Below are 25,272 nucleotides of genomic sequence, written 5' to 3' on the forward strand. Positions count from 1 at the left end.
TTTTTTTGGGGGTTTTGTTGTTTTTTGTTTTTATACAAGCGGTCATTTCACCATTTTCCTAATTGCCCTTTATATATCTTTGATGTTTTCACATTAGATGACCAGCTTACCTTTGTAATACATATAACTTGTCCCTGAGTCTAATGATCATATTTCTTTGAAAAATTGTCATGCTGCACTTTTGCGAATTGAGTAGTAACGCTAGGCAACTACTATTTTTTTGTCAGATAAACAGCAGAATATTTGTTTTGTGTGGGCACGTCAGAAGCATAAATTTCCATTAAAAATTTATATAGATATCTGCAGTTTGAAAGAGAGCATAAGTAGACAAATTTTATTCTTTACTATTTTCTGGTTGAAAAAAATCTCTATATATAATTATGATTAACTCTATCTTGGCTGCATTGAATTCCATTTGAATATTTACACAAGATTTGAAAGACATGTCAGGAAATCAATGGAACTTCAGCACAGTACTCTCTATGCTGAATATGCTCAAATCCCTATGTTTACTATGTTTATAGTGTTAAGTTGGTTACGTGTCTGTCAGAACTGTATTCAACACATCTCTGTGTATTAATCTGAAAATAAGCTCATTTATTTTCTGTTTGTCTTTAACTGTATAAAGACTCGGCATACAACAGAAAATTTGATAAAGAGTGTAAAACCCATTGGATGCAAAGCCAGATTTTGTTTCCTGTTAATCATTCCTTTCAACCTTACTCAGTGCTTGCTGAATTATAAATGAAAGTCTAAATCTGATGATAATCATTGTGCGTGTTTAATATTAGACCACTGGGGGTATATATCTGTATTTCTCCTACCAGCTGACACACTTTGTTGGTTTAATTAGTTGTAAGACCATTACTTGGATGTGCTAAAAGGACATTGTTAAACTGGGTTTGTATTGCATTAGCTAATCATGCATTTAATGTTATATTACTGCAAAACTGGGTTAAATATTTACAAGTATGGAAGACTTTAAATGGAGTTACCTGAGGAGTATACACTCATTGTTTGCACAGCCTTGTTGTCTGATCTAAACAAAGCCATGCTGCCATGCTATATATAGAATTAAACCATGTAACCAAGACAACAGAATGCCACTTTCAATAATGTACAGTTCCACCAAGAAATGATTTCAGAAGCTATTAAAAATGTATAAACCTAAGAAAAAAAGGTACAAATTGTAAATGAGGTCATGCATAACAAATGTCCATTTAAATCAATCTTTTGTTCCCCCCTTTGCGTCACCTTAAAGTAGAGGCATTATCATATTATAAATACTTATTGATCACCAGGTATTGAACTCTGCCAATATCTACGTGTTCAGGCAGGTAGATTGTCGCATGGACTTTATACAAGTTTGTACCTGCGTACAGGCAAATGTTTTATTCACTATAAACTAGTTTACAATTTGAAATGCTTTTGTGAGGAGTATTTTTACTTTTAACTTTTTGTGATATTTATTTCAAGAAGTACAGGCAGTGTACTGTGATAGCTAGCTTATTTTTTATTTATCATCATCCGTCCAAAATGATTAAATTTGAAAGAACTGGATTTACTACCTACAGGGTAAGTGAAGTATAAATTGTTGACATTTCATTACTGAAAAATTCAACATCTTTTTAAAACAATTTTCCCCCCGAGTTCAACTTGAATACTAATCCTTCATGGGTGTAATTATTTCTTATTGCTCTTTTTTCTGTGTAAAATAATAGAAAACATTTTTTAAAGATATTAATTAACAGAATTTAAAAGAAGAGTAATTGATTGATTGAAATATATAAGTGGTATATTCTGAGTCTTTCTATAAATAGTTGTCCCATGAATGAGTTGTCAAGCTGTGTGCAAGTGTATACTTATAATTGTAGGTATATGTGGCTTTCAAAATTCAATAGTAGATTTAAATTTCTTTCTGCCAAAGCTGATAAGGGATTTGGCAGTTCTTATGTTTCAGGCATTGTGTTATTGGTAAAAAGGATGGGGGAAAGATTGGTCTTGTGTTTCCATAAATTTCCCTACTAAATGTTTTATGTTAATTCTTGGGCTTTCTCATTGGAGGACAGCTTAATTGTCGCCCTGAAAAGTATTGATCTGTGAAGAGACTGGTCACCACAAATAATTAGGCTTATCCGATAATAGCAGGTCCCCATCATCATCTCTCATTGATTCTATATTAGATTGAGCAATCAGGCCCTTGTCAAGATAATTAAGTGTAAATGCATTTTTCATTAAATTAACAGGTCACAGAATCTTTTCATGATGAATTATTGATTTCTGTGGAGAGAAAAAATGAATACAGAAAATTCTATGAGAATTTCTTGTACCATTCCATAATGAACTTGAAGCAATAGCAATCAATATCAAACCAATTTTATGATAAAAGAAAAGGCATTTGAATCTCAACTTAATAACAGTCAATGTGAAAGTCGAGAAAATGTTCAATGTTGAAGTGAGTTTTGCGAAAAGTAGTATAAGTCCATTGCGTGATATCAGGTCTGGGTACTAGAGGTTTTGCACACTTAATAAAGGATTAAGAAATGTGTTTTTGGTTGTTGCAGCTAAACCCCATCATTCCACAGTCCACAGCTTCGTCAATGAGTCCAGATTCCCAGACTGGTATAATAGGCAGCAGCACAGCGTCGTCCCCATACAATGATGTGAGTATATTATACATACAGTACACTCCATTAATGTGAGTACATTATACATACAGTACACTCCATGAATGTGAGTACATTATACATACAGTACACTCCATGAATGTGAGTACATTATACATACAGTACACTCCATGAATGTGAGTACATTATACATACAGTACACTCCATGAATGTGAGTACATTATACATACAGTACACTCCATGAATGTGAGTACATTATACATACAGTACACTCCATTAATGTGAGTACATTATACATACAGTACACTCCATGAATGTGAGCACATTATACATACTGTACACTCCATTAATGTGAGTACATTATACATACTCCATTAATGTGAGTACATTATACATACTGTACACTCCATTAATGTGAGTACATTATACATACTGTACACTCCATTAATGTGAGTACATTATATGTACTGTACACTCCAATGTGAGTACATTATATGTATTGTACTCTCCAATGTGAGTACATTTTACGTACTGTACATTTTACATACTGTACTCTACATTTATGTGAGTACATTATACGTACTGTACACTCCATTAGTGTGAGTACATTTTACTTACTGTACACTCCATTAATGTGAGTACATTATACATACTGTACATTATACATACTGTACATTATACATACTGTACATTATACATACTGTACATTCCTTTGGTGTCTTGTAACACAACTAACAGATATAAAGATGTAAGGAATTTGGGATCACTTTACATTTTGGTCCGTGATTATGAATATTGAAGTGCAAAATCGGTCTCAAGTCAGATATCAAGTAAATTCACCGTGTTCACAATGTATGCATGAAAGACTGTGACATTTACAAGCTACTTTAAATCATCAGAGAAACGTTACTTTAAATTACATAATGGACAAAAGTGAAAGTAAGAAAATGAAATCTAAATATCAAATACAAGAATGCATAAATCATGTTTTGGAAGTGTCACCTGAGTTCAGAATTTGACAGCCAGATTTAACCATTTCTTCTAGATTCTGTGTACATAGTTCACTCTACATGCCAATGATGCCAAGCCCTTCCATCAGACCCCTGTTTATCTAATTGACAATGAGATATTCAATTTTGTTTGATTACATTCAATCAATGCTGCATAAACAGATCAAGTTAATTACAGTGTTTGACTCCCTATATAAACATGTACTGGACTGTAGAATTTTTTAGTACTATCAGTGTTCCATATACAAGTAAGCTTATATTTAGTATGATGAGAATGAAAGAGTGAGATATAAAGAACATTAATGACTGTTTTAAGATTACAGAAAAATCTTCAGTGTATTATAATGAAATGAAGGTGTGATTATGAAGTATGTGATATGGTTAATTACATGTAATTTAGCAGTTTATGTTTTGAGATTTATTGATGAATTAATATTTTCATTTCAGACCATTACATCACCGCCGCCATATTCGCCCCACACAAGCATGACATCACCCATACCCACTGTACCATCAAAGTAAGTACATACGAAATAATGTCTGGGTGGTTTATGAGTAAACTTTACATAAAACAACTCTGAGTTTAAACTTCTTTGTTTTGATTGAAATTTCAGTACCATAAATTAAAAAGGGGGACTTGTGATAAGATCAGGGTATAACAGTTTATTGTAGGATCATCATTTATTTTTCTGAAATATGTACAAAGAAACTCTGCAAAGAATCACTGGAATGGAATTCTAACTAATTTGGCCTGATCTGTGTTGAATTGTAACGGTACGATTATTTCTTTAAAGCCTTCATTTAAATCCCTAGCGACATGAACAAACTTGAAACCGCTTCAAAATATCTAATGTCAACATTGTGCTTGATCAACAAAGTGTGTCATATTTAAATTGCTGTTGAAGGCTCTTAGGGGAATGAGTTGTGTATGATTTTAAAAAAAAAAGCTCATAAAAAAAACCACTTTGAAAAAAAAAGGTTTTAAGTATTAAAAATTTATAAACTACTGAAAGTAAAGGAGATTGGAATTCTGGAGAAAAATCAATTTTTTTGTTCAAGTTAATAATTTACATACTGAATGCTACAGGTACGAACCACCATGAAAGTCGATAGGCGGAATCAATAAATTCTTTTTGTTGTACAGAAAGTTTGAAAATTCAGTGAAAAGTATTGGAATATTGGTAATGGGGTCAATACTTTCTTTTCAGAATAATATCAAAAAATCCATTTTCTCCCCATGGCACAGGATAATATTGATTTTAGTTGCTTTTAACATCCAAAATGTTTATATTGTGGGAGAGAATAACAAACATTCAGTTATATTTACATCTCAAGAGTTATTAATTCAGAAATCCATTTGTGTTAGTGATGTAAATCAAGGTTATTATATATATTTACATTGTCTTTGCAGCACTGACTATGCAGGGGATTCTGGATTCCAGATAAGTTTTTCACAACCATCGAAAGAGACCAAATCAACCACATGGACGGTATGAAGAAACACTAATGATTTTCAATAATTGATTAGTCAAATAATTGTTTCATATGTATATTTTATAAAAAAAAAAAAAAAAAAAAAAAAAAAAAAAAAGGGGGGGGGGGGATTGTCAAATAAACTCAAGTTGAATTATGTCTTTATTATAAGCTGGCACTGTATGTTACTCCCGACTTTTTTTTTCTGTAGTACTCCGAATCATTGAAAAAGCTCTATGTGAGAATGGCCACAACTTGCCCGGTCAGATTCAAGACACAGAGGCAGCCACCAGCAGGATGTATTATTAGGGCTATGCCCATATTCATGAAACCAGAACATGTTCAGGAACCTGTCAAACGTTGCCCTAACCATGCAACATCCAAAGAAAATAATGAAAGTAAGAAGCAATTCTTTTTTTAGCAGTAAAATTCATTGAATCTATGAAGAGTTAAGGCCCTTATTTTTATTTGGGTTTGATGACGTAGAGGATGTGTATAGTGTTGGTTATCTTGCTACTGTGTGGATTAAAGTACTTACAAGCTCTAATCCTTTATGGATGTGGACTGATAACCAGTCGTGATGTCTCTGAAAGTTTGAAATTTAATCAGTGCTGTACACAGACAACTACTATCTAAATTTACCATATTGTCATAAGAGAAAAATAGCTGATGAAGAAGTACAGTTAGTGAAGTAATCATTTAATGATGTGGATTTAACATAAGTTTGTCTGATTTTCAAAAAAAAATATCAAATTTAATTGCTACATTCTATTTATAGATCATCCTGCCCCTACACATTTGGTGAGATGTGAGCATAAACTAGCCAAGTATACCGAAGATTCCTACACGTCTCGCCAGAGTGTGATCATACCCCACGAGCAGCCACAGGCTGGATCTGAATGGGTCACCAACCTGTTCCAGTTCATGTGTCTGGGGTCCTGTGTGGGAGGCCCTAACAGACGACCCATCCAGATTGTTTTCACTTTGGAACGAGAGTATGTATGATGGAGTCCATTCAATTTTGTATGTAATACAAGTGAATGAAGTGAAAATAGAAAGTACAAATTAAATATGATGGCAAAGTAAAGTCGTTGGTTTTTGAAATGCTGAATTATTTTTTTTAACACTGTAATTTCCATTTCAGTAATCAAGTACTGGGAAGACGTGCTGTGGAGGTGAGAATCTGTGCATGTCCTGGTCGAGATCGCAAAGCAGACGAGAAGGCTTCCCTCCCACCAGCCAAGCAATCCCCCAAGAAGGGTAAGTGTTTAATGTCATGCTGTCAAACATCTTATACACCCGTCTTAAACGGGTCATATTAGGGTACGGAACAGTCGTTTGACAGTGTCTTTTGGGTTGACTAGGATCGTCAGACTTGGTTAACATGTTCTCAGTAATTTGAAGAAGCAGCCAATTTTTTCAAGGTCAAACTTCAGTGTGCAATTTTATAGGCACAAAACACCATAGAAGGGAAGGATAATAGAACTTGATACAATAGACAGGTTGTCCTATGAATGAAATGGAGCAGTGTTTCTGTGTGTTTGTGTATTCATCAACATCTTGTGGAAAGCAGTGTTTCTGTGTGTTTGTCTGTGTATTCATCAACATCTTGTGGGAAGCAGTGTTTCTGTGTGTTTGTGTATTCATCAACATCTTGTGGGAAGGATAAAAAGAATACTAATAAGCCTACAAATATCAAACCTGGTCTCCATACAGGGAGGAAGAAGTCTGCTATCTCTCAAGATCAAGGGTTAAGGTCATGCTTTCTTAGGTAATCATGAATGGAAATCGTACTGACACAGGTAGGATCATCAAATCTTTACATGTTCCGCATGGTGTTTGTGCCAAGTAATAAGTTTGTTCTCAAGTTATGCTTCATTAGAGTTGAAATTTTATTGAATTTGATATCTTAGAACTAACATTTGATTGATACTCTCCAGTATCAAAATGGGTTAAAAGATCACTCTGAGCTTATTGTTTTTAAAAATTGAAAAATGGTTCATCTGGAAAGTAATCCTTTCTTTGATTACATTACAAAATACATTTCACGGGTATATTTAGGGCCCTGCCACGTGGTGGGTGCCCTGTAGTAATCAGTGCTTTCTATGGCATGTGACATCTGGAAAATTTTCAATTATTTTATACACGACACTTTGGATTAGGCAAAGGAAGATCCATTTGATTTTCAGATTTCATCAGCTTTGTCTTTACAGAGTTATGGGACTTTGAATTTTTTTGATATTGATAGATAATAGACTTCAAGGGTAATACTCAGATTCCTATATTAATCACTGTTTGTTTCCTTGGGAATTTTGGTAAATTTTATGCATAATACTTGGATTAGACAGGAATACCTGTTTCGATTTTAAGATTTTTGGCAGAATTTTTTCGGACTCATCAGTTTCCTAGTTTGCTCTTGTACTTGTTCTATTCTTGATGGAAGGTTTTTTTTTTTAGCTTGCCAGGTCGGGACAAATGTCTTGAGAGCTGTTGTCATGACCCCATTGTTGTTGTTGGCATCACACTTTAAGGGGAAAACTTGTAAAATTGGCAAAATCTTTTAAACCAAGAGGGTCTTTGATATTTCACATATATAGATTCTTCATTACTATGCCTTTCTTTGGTACCAAGATTTTTGACCTAGTGACATTGAACATCCTTTTCAAAAGATTAACGTTGGTCATGTCTTTTGAACCACAAGGGATAGGGTAAATAGATTCATGCTTCTTGACAAGATCTTTTGACAACTTTTGCATGATAAGTATATTAATTACATGTGTGTTCTGTTGCAGTTGGGAGCAAGATTTCATATGGTACAGAAATAACCACTATATTGCCAGGGAAGAAGCGCAAATTAGAGGATGGGGGAGATGAATCATACACTTTAACCGTGAGTAGAATAAAATTTGGGAGGGGAGGGGTACTATGTACTGCTGGATCAGATTTTGGTCTCTATGAAGTGATATATAACACTCCAAACATATTGTAGGTTCGAGGAAAAGAAAACTTTGAAATTCTCAGCAAATTGCGAGATTCATTGGAACTGGCTTCCATGGTTCCACAGAACCAGGTTGACCGCTACAAGCAGCAACAGATCGACGTTAACCGACAGTAAGTGTGGTCTAGTTAATGATCAGTCCTCACACAGGCAGTAGTGGGCCGAGGTTTGATGACTGAATGAGTTTCATGTTAGTATTACCTGTATGCTTTCATCAAGTAACACATATCCTTTCATGCTTATGTTCAAAATATATTGTAATATGTCAAGAAACAAGTATCTATTTAAATACTTTTCATGAAAGGAGTGTTGATTGAAGACTGCATTCGAGTAATGAAAAAATTGGTTTACAAGTCTCCTCTCGAATAATTTTCTTTAAATTCTTTTTGCTGGTAATGAATGACACAGTAATTTTAATTAAAATTGAATGACTTGAAAACTAATTATCTTTTTTGCTTCTACCAATCCATATTTGATGTCAAGCTAAATAACATGAGTAATGTTTCTTTTAAAAATTTATGATTGAGTATGGATTGGTACTCATTTACATACCGTACAAGTATGCTGAGCGAGTGAAAGAGGTGTGGGTGGCCGCTAAATGAACAAGAGGGATTGACATGTGAAAAGGTACACAAAGCAAAGCCAAAATCTTTGTGTACCTTTTATTCAGAAAATTTTGTCCACAAACTCCTTTCCTTTAAATTTTCTGGTATCCAGAACATTCCATTGAAAGGATTTTCCACTTCACGTTCCCACTAACCCGAGGTTATTGCATGAGCACTTCTTTCCTACTGACCACAAAGACCTGTTCAACACTGTGTTTTGACCAGGACTTTGTTCGATTGTAACTAGAGATGGTAAGCTGTAAATTGGTATTTTTTCAGGCCTTCAATAGAGCAAGATAATCGTACATCAACAATAGAATATGAGAATAGTGACTTTATCGCGAATTGTTTGGAACCCGAAATAAACTTTCCCTCAGTATTCAATGGCAGCCACCTCAACCTGAAGCAGGAGTTCAGCTTCACAAGCCAGTTTATGTACTCAGAAGTTGAAACGTAGAAGATAGAGACTTAGTTGACCCTGTAGACTTTTGCGCTGATCTTGCCTGACTTGTTGTAGGTGGCTGTCTGTAGTTCTGGCCCGCGAAAGCAAAAATAAACTGATGAAGAGAAAATCCAAGCCAGGCAAAGTCCTCAAACGACCCGTGTAGTAAGACCACACATACCCATGTATTAAGACATGTACCACAGTGATTGAGCCAAACCCGGATGTTACATTCTGGAACAAGTCATCTCTATGACCGGATATGAGCACATCTTGTGCAGATGCTACAGATGGTCCACAGGGCCACAGACTTTCAACGTGCCCAGAGATGTCATTTTTTCCCATACTTTCTTAAAGTCAAGTTTTCAATCTCTCCACAAAATTTTCTCCCATGTCATTTTTCATCATCAGAAAAATTAAATTTGCTGGAGACTCTCTCCATTTATAATGTGTTCATATTTATGCAATTTAGACATTGCTTTATGTTTATATGAAGATGTATATCTATGTTTTTTATGAGTTGTATATAGGGCTTTTTAGATAGGCCTATGAATTAGATCTGGAATTCAGTTATAGTACTCCAGAATTAATTTAATTTATTTATTGTTTTGTAAAGAAAGGTTTTGTTATTTGTAGTAATTACATTTATTTGTAATAATTACCTCCGTCCTTTATTATTAGTGCTGATGAAATATTCTCACTGATAATAATTTTGTAAATAATTTATGATTAAATGTTTCATTGTTATCTTGTATAACCATTGGATTTCCTCTTTGAAAACAGATGAGATTCAAATTTTAGAACCATACATATTCAATTTACAAAAATCTGCCAGTAAGGAATAAAAGGTGACTATGGAATATTATATATTTTGTATATGAAATAAATATACTTAAAAGAAAAAGTTTGTTGTGTATGATGAGGTTTTTCTCCCTTTGTCTGAAATGGACATTTAAAAGGAATATGATCTAGGAAGAAGTGCAATTGGGAAGTGAGTGGAAAATGCTACACTAAAAACTTTGATAGGAATATACTTATTGTAAACAATACTAGTTGCAATCTCCAGATATCGTTAGACACTTTAACATGTCTTCATTTTATGATTGAATGATTCTAAGCTTTCTGATTGGCAGAGATCCAACAAATTAAAAATATTATTGAACATTTAAATGTTCACCCTTGCATGCCTGTGAGGTGAATATAGCATTTGAGTTTTTCAACATCGGACCAAAAATGAATTCAAATTACTTTCAGTTTTAATGTTTTAAACTCATGTAGTAGACATTTAATCATTTTCAAATAGATCTTGCACTTTAGCTGTTAAAAAAATTCATATACTAAAACACATTGCTTGCATTTTCATGGTCAATACCATGCTTTACCTACTGTCACCTAGCCGTCTAGGTTCATTGAATATTGTACTAGTTCTAAACAGTGAATATTGAACTTTTCACGGACATGTAGCTAAAACATCATATTGACCTCAGAATTTTCATAGTCGTAAAAAGTTTGAACTGGGAGATATATGAAGTAGAAGTGCTTCCTGGGGTCTATTTTGTAAATTGTTGAAGCAGAATGCAAAAATTACCCCATGCTTTGACTTTTAACCCACTACCTACACATTTAGTCAGGTATGTTTGTATTAAGAAATAATTTCATTTTTGAAAAACATGAGAGCATGCACTGTTGGGCTTTACACGTTAGCGCTTCATGTACTGGTAAGAAGCATTACTATTCATGCCCTCATATATTTTCAAAAGCGAAATCAATTTTTCATACTTGCATTTTACTTTGATATATATAGAATATATACTTTAATTTTTATATAGAATATTTCCAGTGGTTAAAAGGTCTATATTTTTATCAAGATTACTACGCACATTGTTCACATTCATGAGGAAATGGCTGTTATTTAAATGTAGTAAATAACTTCTCCTTATGAGTGAAAAATTCTCGAGAGGGATGTGAAACAATATACAGTCAATCAAATGGTAGAGATATCGAAGGCAAAAACATTGGAAATGTAAAGAAAAGGTGCTTTTATCAAGAAATGAAATACATTGTATTATATGTAAGGGTGCAGGTCTGTTTCTATGCATTATTGAGGAACAGTAATTCACAGAACAGATGCATGACAACTACATATACATGTCTTCATGAGTGCATTATTGAGATGCATGCCAACTAAATATATGTCTACATGAAATGTTCAGAGAAAGTTCTGAAATTGTTGTTTGTTGTGCAATGAGTTCGATTCCAGAGTTTACAAGTACTAATAAGGTAAATGAGTCATAGAATGTCTTGTTTGGATTAGAGTGATGTTGCAGGTCCGTTATTGTAGAACATTGTTTGGATTGGAATGATGTCGCAGGTCCGTTATTGTAGAACATTGGATTAGAGTGATGTCGCCGGTCTGTTGTAGAACATTGTTTGGATTAGAATGATGTCGCAGGTCCGTTATTGTAGAACATTGTTTGGATTAGAGTGATGTCGCAGGTCCGTTATTGTAGAACATTGTTCGGATTAGAGTGATGTCGCAGGTCCGTTATTGTAGAACATTGTTCGGATTAGAGTGATGTCGCAGGTCCGTTATTGTAGAACATTGTTTGGATTAGAGTGATGTCGCAGGTCTGTTATTGTAGAACATTGTTTGGATTAGAGTGATGTCTCAGGTCCGTTATTGTAGAACATTGTTTGGAAGCATTCGATACTTATCTTTTGGTGACTCTTACAACTAGGGAGAAAAATTTTCCCAAACAAAATGCTTAAAATAGAAATGCATTAATATGAAAGAGAAAACAAAGCAATTAGCATGAGTAGGAAAATGAGATAAAAGTTTGAATACGCTGTGCTACACTGTCGTAGTAATTGGAAAAGGGGATGTTTTATGTGACAGGTAGTATCATAGGATGGTAATTAATATCGGCAAATGTATTGATACTCGGAAGTGCTAGAATAAAGTGGAAGTACAGGTGAAATGTGTCTTGAGAACAGCTATTTATTATAGCTATGGCAGGTTAGTGGTTGAATATTTCTGTGTAAGAAAATGCAGTGTAGACTACATTTATTTTGAATCCAAGAAACTAATTTGCAAATGCATTCCGACTGACTGAATAATTTTGCTGTGGTGTGTAACAGAAAACTAAGATAAACTGAACAAGTAGATCAGTTGAAGATTTACTTGAATTTTGGAAAGGGTGATAGTGGAGGCATTGTCAGAAAAGAAAAAATATTGTTATAAAAAAATGAAATACATGTATTTGCAGTAATACTTCTTGGTGTAGACTTGACTGAAAATAGATTGATTGTTGTGCGTATATCATAGAACATGTGCCAAGACGGTGAAACCCTGATATTCATTGTAGTTTTGATACCCACGTCATAAAGTGTTTGAAATTTAGAGATTGATATTTATAAATATTGACATTTCCAATGTTTTTGCCTTTGATATCTCTACAAATTGTAATAACAATTTCCTCATGAATGTGCTGTAGTCCGCAGCAGTTGTAAACACTCCATGCATGGTTGATAGTGCTTCATGGAGTATGCCAGCATGAAGTATTGCAATTTATACCCTCATATAATTTATAATTTAAAAAATCCTTAAATGTAAAGGGATTACATATCCTATTACTAATCAATCTGATATATCAAGACTCAAAAGGCACAAATTAGTTACAGGCTTGGGAAGCTGACATGCAATAACAGGGAGGGGGATTCAGTATAGAAAGTTAATTTTAAAATATCTGGTTTAGAAGAGCTTTGAATGTATAATATACAGGATCATTCAGTATTTGATATCATTGTCCTTTATAACACAACACATTAACCGTCTTGTTTGTGCCAACAAGGATGAATGAAAGGTTGTGAAAGTAAAATGTATCCATGTTATATGGTAACTTTTGGCTTTCAGGTCCACGGTAATGGCTGTTCCAAGTCGCGATACAGAAGTGGTTGTGCAGACAGAGACTAGACAGGCTTCCCTCCCTTTTACTCCGGAGGTAGCCAATCAGGTTCAGGTGTCATCCTCACAAAATGGTGCTGTCCAGGTGATCCCCATAGAGAATGGGGATGCCCAGATTAAAGAGGAACTGTTGAATGGCACAGACAGCAGCATTGCAAGGTAAGGTTCAGATTGATGCTTGTTTCAGCATTAATAAGAACACGGATATACAATGTGCACTTAATCCAATTACCAATTCATGAATCATATTTGAATTTTTTTTTTAAAGAAAAGTGTTTAGTACAGTAAATAGATATCGATGCATTTTAAGCTTTTACGTAAACTTTTGTAGTTGGCTTACCAGCATGGGTCTCTCGGCATATATTGACAATTTCCATCAGCAAAATCTCATTACCATGAGTCAGTTGGAAGATTACACATTAGAGGTGAGAAGGAAATCTACAGAGTACAGAGGTCATTAGTAGTAACAATGATACTGCTGTCTTTCCTAAAGCATCTTTGTTGATGTACAAATGAGAGATTTTTCATAGTATTTGTCTTTGAGTCATACACAGTCATTTCAACTTAAATTTTGAAAAATGTTAATGATCGTCCCAATTCCAAATGAAAAGTTGAGACATTTGACAGCATCTGTAAACATATTTTAAGGTATTTAAAAAGCGATTATAGAAAAATACAGCAAATGTATCTGTATTTGATTCAGATAAGAGCCACACATGTACATATAGTTCACAGATAAGTTTTTAAGTATGACAGTTTTTGGTCATAAACAGGGTTTCTCATTAAATCAGCATCACATTTAAGTAGGGCATAATGTGTATGTTTCTACTTTTAGGACCTCCAGAAAATGAAGATAGGAACCGCACACCGTAACAAGATCTGGAAAGGCTTGGTCGAGTACAAGAACACGGTGAACTGCTTGATACCAGAGTCCTTGCAACATGAGTCGAGCACAGCTTCTGTTGTAAGTCTGAACTCCCAGAGTTCCATATCACAGAGCTCCAATTACTGTCCGGGGTACTACGAAGTCACCAGATACACCTTCAAGCATACAGTGTCTCTGACTCGTGAGACCAAGAGGCCAAGGACTGATGACTGAATACCACAGTGTTCAGAGATTATACACAACGATCAGTGCTGTATTAAAAATCAGGTCCCAATTAAAAACCGGGTCCGTATAGGTCACAATATTAATGCTTACTTGTATGCAAAACCAAGGAGGTTCTCGAGATAGGTTTTGTTAATAATGACTTCTGTTTTACTATGTAGAGAAGTTACGAAGAATTACTTTTCAAAACAGGATATGTTTTAACGTCATGTTTTTTAATATCTGGAATTGCAGGGTTAATTCCCTCACTGAATTTTGTTGTTGACATTTTACGTGTATATTTATGTGTTGAATAGAGTTAGCTTTTGAACAAGAGTACAGACTCTGTAGAGGTCTTATTTGCTTTCTGTTTTGCTAGAATTAAAACAGTTTTGTTTTTGTTTGTTTTTGATGTTAATTTAAAAGAGATATATACAATGACAAAACTATAATGGTGTTCAAAGTTCATTGTGAACAAACTACTTCTGTGTTCAGTGATGCAATTACATTGATATCATCATCATTATGTCATCCTGCATTTTTACATCACAATGAAATTACAATGGTGCAATTAAAGTATTCCATTTTTCATATCATTTTAATTTAAAACACGTTGACTTTTTATGGACTCATTTTCTTGTTGGCCTTTCTAGGATTTATACATCAGCAGACAAATATTGTTCATTTGTGAAATATTTTGGATACTTCAGTGTTATTGAATTATTGCCATTTTCTACTCGCCTTTTCATATTATCATTTGCATCACATACAACAAACAAGTCGAGAAACTCTCCGTCCAGTTTCTTTATCTTTTCTGTTACCAATTTCTGAAAGAAATAAAGTCGATGTTGTTGCGCAATATTCAATTTATATGTATTTGTGTGTACCACTGTCAGTTGCTGTGTAGTATACTTAATGAGTGACAGTTTATTACATTTTAATTATTACAGCTGATCAATTCAAATGTGAAGGAATTGAACAAAGTCTGTAGTACATTCCTTCAAACTAACTTTATTTCTAGTATTTACCATTTGTTTGAATGACAGTTTTAGTAACAAGGCTTTTATCAATAAATTTGTAATCTTTTTTATTAATAGGTATTCGCCTTATTCAAGAACACTGCCTTTGAAAATTATAGATTAATTGCATTTGTCACTATATTTTTGAAATCTGATTGGATAGCTCATTATAAATTTGTGGTCATGTAAACGTTTGATATTTTCCTTACAGTAGGTATGGATTTAATGTTAGAAAGTGTTCGGATTTCGAGTGTGCAATTGTTGACATTGTGCCTTAGGATGTGTATACAGGTTAGATACAATCACCTTGGCAGACAGTTTCTTCTCACTTCTTGTCACAGGGTCAGACATTAACAAAGTAGAAACATACAAGTGCCCCACCTTGTCATTTCTAGAGCTGAGGAACTGTCAGCGAGTATATCGCTATTACACAATGATACACTGTCCTCGGTTATGTTGAGACGTCCTATTGCACTTCCAACAATACTTTGCTTGTGTTCTCTTCCAATAAATGTTCTAGTATTCTGATGTATATAAGATGTATTTATTTCTTTTGTTGAGAATTTAAACATATTTTTTAATGTAACCCAAAACTACAAGTTAAAAAATATAGAACTTTATATGGCTGTCATCTCTGTGTTTTTGTGCTGATTTTCAAGATATGTGATGATTGTGTGGAGCATGTTTCTATGGTTTTATAATCTATTGATGAGGTATTGAAGTTCTCTGTGAATTGTTGACTGTACATACCTTGCAGATTCTATGGAGCTTATCTTGAATAATTATATAATATAAATTATGAGTGAGAAAAGTTTTATACTTTGTTTTACAATATAATTATATAAAATAAAACAATTAAGAATATATTACTGTGATCGTTTTTTATTAATTGGACTCTTGACAGTTGAACTTGTGTTGGTAATCAGTTTGTTTTTACTCATGGTTTTGTACACCTCAAAATGTGTTTCAAATTTGAGTGCTGTAATATATTTACTACATGTACTTGTTGATACGTGGTGCATAAAGTGAACGGGACATAATTGTTACGTGGGCATGAAGAAAGTAAATGAAAGGGGTTAGGAAGGTCGAAACTGGAGAGAGGAGTTATGAAGGATGGGACACATCTTAACACAAGGGCTGTCGGAATTGTGTGTGATGCCTCACTAATGACAATGTGTGCAGTGGTAGATATTGCATAACAAATCTAGTCCGACTTTGTTACATTTTGGGCAACAATGGGTTTGCCGTCAGATTTTATTTTATAACAACCACCCACTTAAATTAAGGAGAAGAGAATATTTATGATCATCGTAGCGACTTCTCCAAACAAATGGAAATATATATCAGTTTATCCCCTGCCATTCTAAACATTGTTGTCTATATCTCTGGTAAACGCTGGTGTATTTGTAGACCAGCAAGGTCTTCATGCGACTCTCTACTAAGCCTACATAGCTTCTTTTTTTTTTTTTTTTACTAAATTAGGTAAGTCTTAAATTATCGTTCATATTTTCCGCAAGTGTGTTACCCCTCTATTGATAATGGTAATTAAATGACGCCTGTTTTAAGAATTGCGTGTACACACTTTGATATATATGTCTACGTTTCCAAAGAAATGTATTCATTTATTATCGCAATATATTTTGTGGAGAAAATACTTTTTTCCCAGGGAGAGAATATAGTGTGTACTGTCTGCGCGCGCTGATGGAGTTTACTGACACGTTGAGTGATTTACCGCGGCAGACGACACCGGTAATATTGACGCCCTCTGTTTAGTAATCCTAAATTTCATGGGATTTAGAACTTTTGAACGAGGTAAGATATTTTTGTTATAGGCAGAATCAAATGAAAACTTCAGGATAACGCTAGTCATTTTTTTTTTTTTATAGTTGTATTCCATGCAAGAATCAAGCTTAACTTTATTTCCTGATACATTCTGACTGATTAATATTCCAAAATATTTCATGACAACTCCGTTTGGTATTACTGCATACGTATATCTATACACTTAACGTGAATTAATATTACATAATAATCTTCTAATTTCAAAGTTGTGTTATCCCTCACAAATTCAAAAGTTCCTCAACATGTCGCTAATTTGTATTAATTAACGGGAAACATGTGTAACCCTGAAGCAAGGTGCGTGTATAGGTGTCCAAAATGTGAAAATAAACCAAAGCTAGTGAATACTTGTACTAGGCTTCTTGCAGATATTTTGGGTTAGTTTGGAATTCATTATAACTTTCAACAGCAATTGCATGCATAATCACAACAACGTCCAGTCCCTTCCTTATAGTTTCTTCTATTAATTAACATATCTAATTAATTTTGCCAGTAGTAATTATAGATGCGCAACCATATTAGGCACTTGATGAAATTTACATATTTAGTCTACGAAGTGTATTGCTAGTCCATAAACTAACATGTATTGAGAGTCCCCCCCTGTAAATGGTACATGATGGTGAAATGAAAGTGATGTGAGCGTACCAACATATCTTTAGATATGTATACAAGTTACCTTTAAACACTTTCTGATTGCCCTCTCTTGACTTTAAAAATAATAATAATAATAAAAAAAAAAAAAAAGAACTGGGTAAATAAAAAAATATTGATCCTCCAGTTGTGTTTCATGCTCGTGAATATATAAGATAACACAGACTATAATATAATATATTGCCACACACTCGCCTACTCCATATATAGAATAGAGTCGTGTTTTGTAAAAGTGTTTTCTTTCTGAAAAAAGGAAGGGGGGGGGGGGCAACTTCCTCATTGTCAACAGCCTGTTAGAATTTCCATGGGCACTTAATTACGTGCTCCTTCGTTATCCGGCCTGTTTTTATATATTCTTATGAGGCCGTATTCAAAAACTACATGAGAAGAAAGGGGTCTCTTGCTGTAGCCTTCAACTCGACATTTAGATATATCCACGACGTTTCATCTATTAACAATGTTTATTTTCATTCCTATGTTGATTCGATATATCCCGGAGAACTCGAAATAACAGACAGCACAGGGTTCATATTGGATGTAAACGGCAAACTGACAACTCAACTTCATAAAAAGGTGAAGATGATAAATAGTGACCAATATCATAACCCACTTTATGAAAAGGTGAAGATGGCAAATAGTGACCAATACCATAACCCACTTCATGAAAAGGTGAATGCACTGATAGTTTAATGAAGTGTGTTGACTAGCTAGGGACGGATCCAGAAATTGTGGGGGTTTTTTTGGGGGGGGGCGCAACCTTATGGGACAGGGGGTCTGGGGCCATCTTGAGGCCCAGTGGGTCCAGGGCGAAGCCCTGGTGGGGGCCAGGGGGCGAAGTCCCCGGAAGCACCTGCATTTTCGAATTTTCAAAGGGCTTGAAATATGTCTCCTATGTAGTCATTTTTACTATTTTCTGTCTTTTTGATAAAGTGAAATTAATAAAATGACGCAAATTTTAAGAATTATGTAAGTTCTCCCAATAAAAGTAATTCAATAAATCAAAAGATTTTGTCATTTATTTCTCCGAGATTGGAAGAAATTATTGCTTATTGCATTTTTCTAAACAAGACACCACAATTTACCTTAAAATTTGAAAATTTTAACCCCCCCCCCCTCCATAAAATCCGCCACTGCTAGCGCTTCATGAAAAGCATGCTGGCGTGAAGCAATGCTGTTACTACGTAATTCATACTCGTGTATTTTCAAAACATGAAATTTATTTTTTATAATTACGTTTTTGGCCTTGTTGCACAACGTGCATTGGTGAATGGCGGGCAGGCGTCCCTGTAATAGGGTACCTATACTTTGTGTAATCAACTACTCTCACATTTCTAACTTACTTTGTACAGTTGTTATGGATACATTAAAGACATGCATGTGTCTTTTTGAAAGTGATCAGACATTCTTCGAAAAATTTACTTGTACATGTAGTTGAATTTAGTAATTTTAAAGTATTTTTTTTTAAATTTAGACGGTACCTATTTTGTGTAATCAACTTCTCTTACATCTTTAGCTTGATATTCCTCAAACTGTGCACACTTGTGATGGGCATTTTGAAGATGTGCATGTGTCTTTTTGAAAGTGATCAGACATTTTCAAATTTTCTACGTGTAGTTGAACTTTGTCATTTTTAAAACATGTCTTCAATAGAGGGTACCTATTTTTGTAATCAACTCCGTTAACGGTAACATTATGAAAGCATTGAAAATTTGCATGTGTCTTTTTGGAAGTGATCGGACATTCTTTGAAAATGTACCCAAAGTACGGCAGCGAGGCTGGTGGCCGCTTTGAGACTGGGGCCCAGGGGCGAAGCCGTCGGAATCTCCTGTGTTTTACCAATGAAATCACCTATTTTTTGCGCCTAGAAACAGAGTTTCTTGTCAATTTCCAAAACAAAAAGAAGTCACAAAACAAATAAATTACTTTCTAAAGTGTTTTAGTATGCCAACTCACCGTGTGTACTTCGACTGATTTTGTTTTGCGAATTTTAAATTTGTCCGCTTTCCTTCGTTGTTTTCGACTGATATAGATGGTAAATGTTACTGAAAACAAAGAATATCCTAAATCCGTCTACTACATGTACATATATAATGTACATTTAAGTGATATTCAACACGATGTTGAAAAATTTTAAATTCAAAAAGGACTTTGAATTTGATTAAATGGACATAATGATGTTGATTAAAAATTACACCCCCCTCTCTCTCTCTCTTCTCTCTCTCTCTCTATTAATAAATGATGTGTTTTACATGTAAATATGGTGTTGAATTTTGTAATTTTTAAGCATGGTACCTACTCACGGGCACTTGACGTTTTTTAATATCTATAATAAAAAAAAAGGTTCCCTGTAAACATAATATTCACGTGAATATTATGTTTGCAGGAAGACAATTTTTTTTATTATGAATATTCAAAATGTCAAATTTGCCTGCAAATACCTACTTTGTGTAACCAACTCCTCTCACAGCTGTTAGGCCTACTTAACATTTTCCAGACCTTGTGCATTATAGATTTTATAAAAAAAAAAAACAAAAAAACATTGAAGATATACATGTGCCATTTTAAAAGTGATTTTGTTTTTTCGAAAAATTCTACAGTTAAAATATGTAATTTTTCAAGTATGATTTTGTACTGCTGTCTCTATGATAGATACAATATTTCAAAGCAACCCGGCCATTTCTGTTCTTGAATCGATTTCACTTTCATTTCTGTCGGAATATTCCCAGCTATTAAAATAGTCGTACTATATTTATCAAGATTCATACGTGTATTGTTCACATTCATAAGGAAATCAGTGAAGTCCTAACTATTTAGTCATCGAAGATAAAAACATTGGAGAGATAAACTGCACGTGAAGCTTGCGTAACTTAACGCGCCCCCTGGCGAGAGAACGGTAGAAATAAACTTTGCCCATTGTATTGTAGATTTTCAGAAATGATCTGTACATGTAAATGTGTAGCAGTGAAACTTTTCTTTAATTACTTTAATTGCTTTAACTCTGTCTTGCACTGAAAAAAAGCCCGATTGTATATAAATAGAATGTCTAAATGAAAAAGTAAAGAAAATCATACCAAATGGAGTCATTTATGCCGCTAAAACACATTTAATCATAAAGTTTTGAAAAGTATATCTATTGACTCTAACATAAATATTGTAGACCTGCACGAGTTTCCATACTTACTCTTCAGTCTCAGGAGGTAGAAATTTTAGAAAATTGTAACCAATCGCGAAGGAGGATAATCCTGTCAACAGATGGCGTGTAAAGATGGCGGAAAAAGAAGTAGAGAGATCCAAGAAATTTGATTACGAGGAAACCCTGGTAAGACAGTTTTTACAATGTTGGTAAAAAAGCTCTTAAAGAAGTTTTTGTGTGTACACGGTTGATGTTTTATTACTTAAATGCAGACTGACACTGATGTTAAGGGAATACTTATAAGTTTTTATGCAAGTTATTATTGTTTAATGATATCGTACGTATAATGTCAATTATCCCTAAAGTTTATCCTGAATGTTGAAATGCACATACCAAAGATAAACTTTCAGTAGACAGAAAGTATGTCTAGCCGGGAATATCTGCATGCACATTAGGGCTAGGTATCGTTTAGGAAAGTTAGATATAGTACGATGTACATATATTGCAAATGCAAGTTACGGAGCAATGCAACGACGTGTGATACGTATGACGATGCTAGTCTATATATTAATTACATTTACAATTAATTTTGAGGATTAAAATTATTAAATAATAACAAAATTAAAGCTTTACTTTTTGTTTCATTTGCATTTTGTTAGCCTGAATTAATTTATGACAAAAGACTTAATCATTGATTCCTCTGACTCCTTCCGCTTGTGCAGGGGAGAATCAGAACGGACTCCATATTGAAAAGTGGGAATTCAATGACACCAGCTGGTGTTGCTGCTTTACCTACCTCTTGCAACTTTCTTTCACGAATCTATCTTCCAAGACGCGAGGATTCAGTTATCGGAAAATTATTCTACACTACAAATAGATCATGTTTAATACGATACTATCGTTGTTTAAACAGTGGAATTTTATGTGTTTATGTGCTGACTTCATGTGCAAAGAAATCGAATGATGAGACGGCGACCTAATTCAAGTGATGCTTCATTTGTTGTTGTTAGGGCTGTTTAAACGGTGATAGCATCATATTATTCATGATCTATTTCTAGAATAATCTCCGCTCTGACTCTCCCCCACACATGTCACAATAATTAAAGCATCGGTAAGAGTCAGAGGAATCTTTGATTACAAAAGACTGTGCATGTGTTTGCTATGTAATATGGTGTTACCATATTTTTTGTTCACAACAAAGGCATCCACTTGCTCTGGCATTAGAAAAGCCCTAGATCTCCTGTTGTACTGAAAACCTGCTCTGAGCTCCAAGTCTGAGGCAGCAGAGGAAATCTTTTTTAAAAATTCATGATGAATATTCACAAATGCATTAATAAATTCATTTATTTTTTCATATAATTATTTTTTCGGATTTATTCATACGAAAATCGCAACTGCAGATTGCATTCTACTTTGATCACTGCTTATACTATTTATCGATAGGAAAAAGGGTTTTATGCCATCTTTTTCCTGACTGCTTTATGGTGTCATCACAAATGTGTTGCTAAATTAGTTGTACCACCAAAACTTGAGACCTCTGTTTCACAAACATTAAACTTTAGTTTTTCCAAGCTAATTTTTGAAAACTGAGACCACTATAGCACACTTTCGACATGTTTGCTTTGGTATGCAGTCATAGAGCAATTTGAGCAAATGACATTTAGATAGTTCGTTTGTTTTTATATTTTCAATATATTTGTTAACTCGTTCATGAAATCTATCTGTTATCTACATTAATAACAACTCTTAGTTCATCAAACGATACGAAGCTTGCTGTATTGGTTATTGTATGATGCGTATCAATCAAAAATACCTATTTATATCGTTAATCAATATATTGATACAGCCCTAATACATATTATTAAAAGTTTAAGTTGATGAAATAATTGTGAGACCAACAACCTAGCTCGTTAGCAGATTCAGACATTAATTAGAATTATCTAACTTTACAAGTCTCATTTCACGCCAAAATTGATAAGGATCAAGAGTAATTACTTTCCCTATTTTTGATGTCATCAGAGATAATCAACATTAGAAAATCCATAGATTAGTAATAATATTGTTCTTTTTTTGTTGTTGTAAAAACAGTGTTTGTGATATATCGGAGATTGACATTTCAAGAAAGATAAAATCCTACAATGTATGAGCCAATTAGTCAAAGTTTACACCTCATAAAAGTGATTCTTCATCTTATTTGTCGATTCATCCGAAGGAGAGAATGAAAAACAGTACAGCTCAGGAATCTTCATAGCCCATGGCAATAGCAAGTCCTTCTCCCCCTTTTTATACTCCCGTCTTTACTCTTTAGACAGGACATATTATGGTATACCGATTGTGTCCGTCAGTTTGTCTGTAGACATAATTTTGTCCGTGCATGTTCTAAGAAACTAGTGCATGGATTTTTCTGAAAATTTGTACACTCACTACTCACCATATAAAGATGTGCACCTCGGTCCTGGTATTTTCAAATTGATTGGACAATTTTTCTTCAATTTATAGGGTTTTTTTCAACTTATGGACATAGTTATTTTTAAACTAAAAAGAGTATATTTTCAAAATTCATGAAGAAATTTGAATTAAATGTTGTAAATACAATGTTCTTAGACTGAAGTTATGTATTTCTTATATTGAATTAGAATATTCTAAGTATTAGAAAGTTATGCTAATTTCTATTTTATTTTGGAGGAAGGGGGTCTCTTTGTCAGGAGAATATTTCCAAAAACAAATTAAAAGGTTTGAATCAGACCTTTACATACATTTTTTAAAGTGAAATAACATTTATATACCTTACATTTTGATTTATAGTGAATATTTCCATTTTCTTTTCGTATCCATTTTCTGATGGTGGTGGTGGGAATGTTAGTTGCCCTGCGGGTGGGTGGGATGTATCAGTCAGGAAAGGACAGTTCTAGTTGGTGCATACTTGGGTGGTTGAAAAATGCTGTCAATTACAGCTTGTATTGCTTTAACGTTGCTACATTGCAGATGCTTGTTATAAATTCTATCGTTAAATCAGGTTTGTTTTAAGGATGGAACATATTCATGATCCAGCACTTATATTTTTATGTCATGCTTCCTTCAAAGTTCAATCACTGAATTAAAGATGCTTGAAAAATGGTATAAATCAATTGATAAAGTAGGCATGTAATCTTACATGTATATAAGATTCATGCAGTCATTTGTTAAATGGTTAGCCTACTTAGTACCTATTTAGATTCTTCCGAGTAAAAAGGAGTATTTATGGTATAGCAGCAGCTGTCCATTAATCTATTTTCTGCACTTCTCCTTACTTTATTCAGTGAATCTAATATGAGCATACTTCACAATAATTTATAATTATATCAGCAGGATATTAGACAAATTTACATAATTGTTTGTTGGCATATTCGTGATGGTCGTTTAGGTGTGAGTATATCTGGAATTTCACACACTGAATTTTGATAATTTTGCATGACTAGAACATTTTTGAATATATGTTTACCATAGTTCAATCATCCCTCTTTAATACAATGCAACTCAACTCACAATGGCATCCTTTTTTAAACGTTGTATTTAGTAAGCAATAATGATTACACTTTTAAATTTTTTGCATTTTAAAAATCTTCCAATCAGGTAATATCTGTGTGTATCACAAGCCACACTAGTTTATCAGAGTTATTACCTTATATAACCTGTTTTTTGTACCGCACTTGTTAACGCTCATGAAAGATTTCAGAAGAAATGTAGCCATATTAAATGTGAATTAATCATCACAAGTTTTATTTTGAAGCTTTCTCTCAAATTAGAACTTATTTTTGTAGTTCCAAAGGTCATGCAGTACATTTAGCTAAATAGAGCTTACATATATGCATAATGAAAAGAATATATTACTAAATTTAAAGTTTTGAATTCATTCAGTTCAATTATGTATTTTTATAGAACGGACCAAAATACTAAACTATGAACTTTCATTAGTATACAGTTGTGAATTAGATAATAACAACAACAACACACAAAGTCAATTAATTTGTCAACAAGTCGAGAGATAACAAGATTATTTAGTCACTCTTGTGTGATGTATAACTGTTTTTAAATGCTTCAGGAAAAAACTATTTCCTGTTCCCCTTACCGTCAGTGATTTGTGTTTTACTAAATTTAGATTCATTACATGTACATGTAGCAATGACTTGATTACCCTTAACAAAAGAATCATTTATCATCAAGAAATGAATACTAGTTTCCCAGGTGCATTCCTTTTAATCATGTTTATACCTGTACAAGTTTACTATAGGTATTCAAACATAAGAAAGGTGGTATAATATGTACATAATCATGTCATTCCTATTTGACTGCTACATATCAATGATAAAAGTAAATTGGGAATTCTATCAGTGTTACATGTGAAGTCTGTCTGTCTGTCTGTCTGTTATAAATATGTCTGTCTG

The 25,272-nt window shown here is 33.7% G+C and overlaps 2 protein-coding genes across 16 annotated transcripts in view; both read left to right on the top strand.

The window, feature by feature from the left end:
• The window catches only part of LOC125663265 (cellular tumor antigen p53-like), a 52,560-nt gene extending 36,469 nt beyond the window's left edge, over positions 1-16,091 (top strand). For 4 of the 7 annotated variants that reach the window (XM_056152956.1, XM_056152957.1, XM_048895567.2 and 1 more), the window contains 11 exons: positions 2,565-2,663; positions 4,085-4,155; positions 5,049-5,127; positions 5,322-5,508; positions 5,889-6,105; positions 6,255-6,370; positions 7,903-8,000; positions 8,100-8,221; positions 13,069-13,278; positions 13,451-13,544; positions 13,955-16,091. In XM_056152956.1, the coding sequence (XP_056008931.1) occupies positions 2,565-2,663; positions 4,085-4,155; positions 5,049-5,127; positions 5,322-5,508; positions 5,889-6,105; positions 6,255-6,370; positions 7,903-8,000; positions 8,100-8,221; positions 13,069-13,278; positions 13,451-13,544; positions 13,955-14,218 (1,557 nt within the window). In that variant the 3' untranslated portion in view covers positions 14,219-16,091. Of the gene's footprint in view, positions 1-17; positions 1,576-2,564; positions 2,664-4,084; positions 4,156-5,048; positions 5,128-5,321; positions 5,509-5,888; positions 6,106-6,254; positions 6,371-7,902; positions 8,001-8,099; positions 8,222-8,992; positions 10,060-13,068; positions 13,279-13,450; positions 13,545-13,954 lie in introns of those variants that run through there. The other 3 variants (XM_056152958.1, XM_048895587.2, XM_048895581.2) reach the window with 2 other exon arrangements.
• A 96-nt stretch (positions 16,092-16,187) lies between these two features.
• Positions 16,188-25,272, top strand: part of LOC125663214 (chloride channel protein 2-like) — a 43,881-nt gene continuing 34,796 nt past the window's right edge. For 7 of the 9 annotated variants that reach the window (XM_048895518.2, XM_048895531.2, XM_048895544.2 and 4 more), the window contains exons 1-2: positions 16,188-17,037; positions 20,873-21,034. In XM_048895518.2, the coding sequence (XP_048751475.1) occupies positions 20,981-21,034 (54 nt within the window). In that variant the 5' untranslated portion in view covers positions 16,188-17,037; positions 20,873-20,980. Of the gene's footprint in view, positions 17,038-17,976; positions 18,289-20,872; positions 21,035-25,272 lie in introns of those variants that run through there. The other 2 variants (XM_048895524.2, XM_056152955.1) reach the window with 1 other exon arrangement.

Source organism: Ostrea edulis, chromosome 1 (genome assembly GCF_947568905.1).
Source record: "Ostrea edulis chromosome 1, xbOstEdul1.1, whole genome shotgun sequence".
Classification (NCBI taxonomy): Eukaryota; Metazoa; Mollusca; class Bivalvia; order Ostreida; family Ostreidae; genus Ostrea; species Ostrea edulis.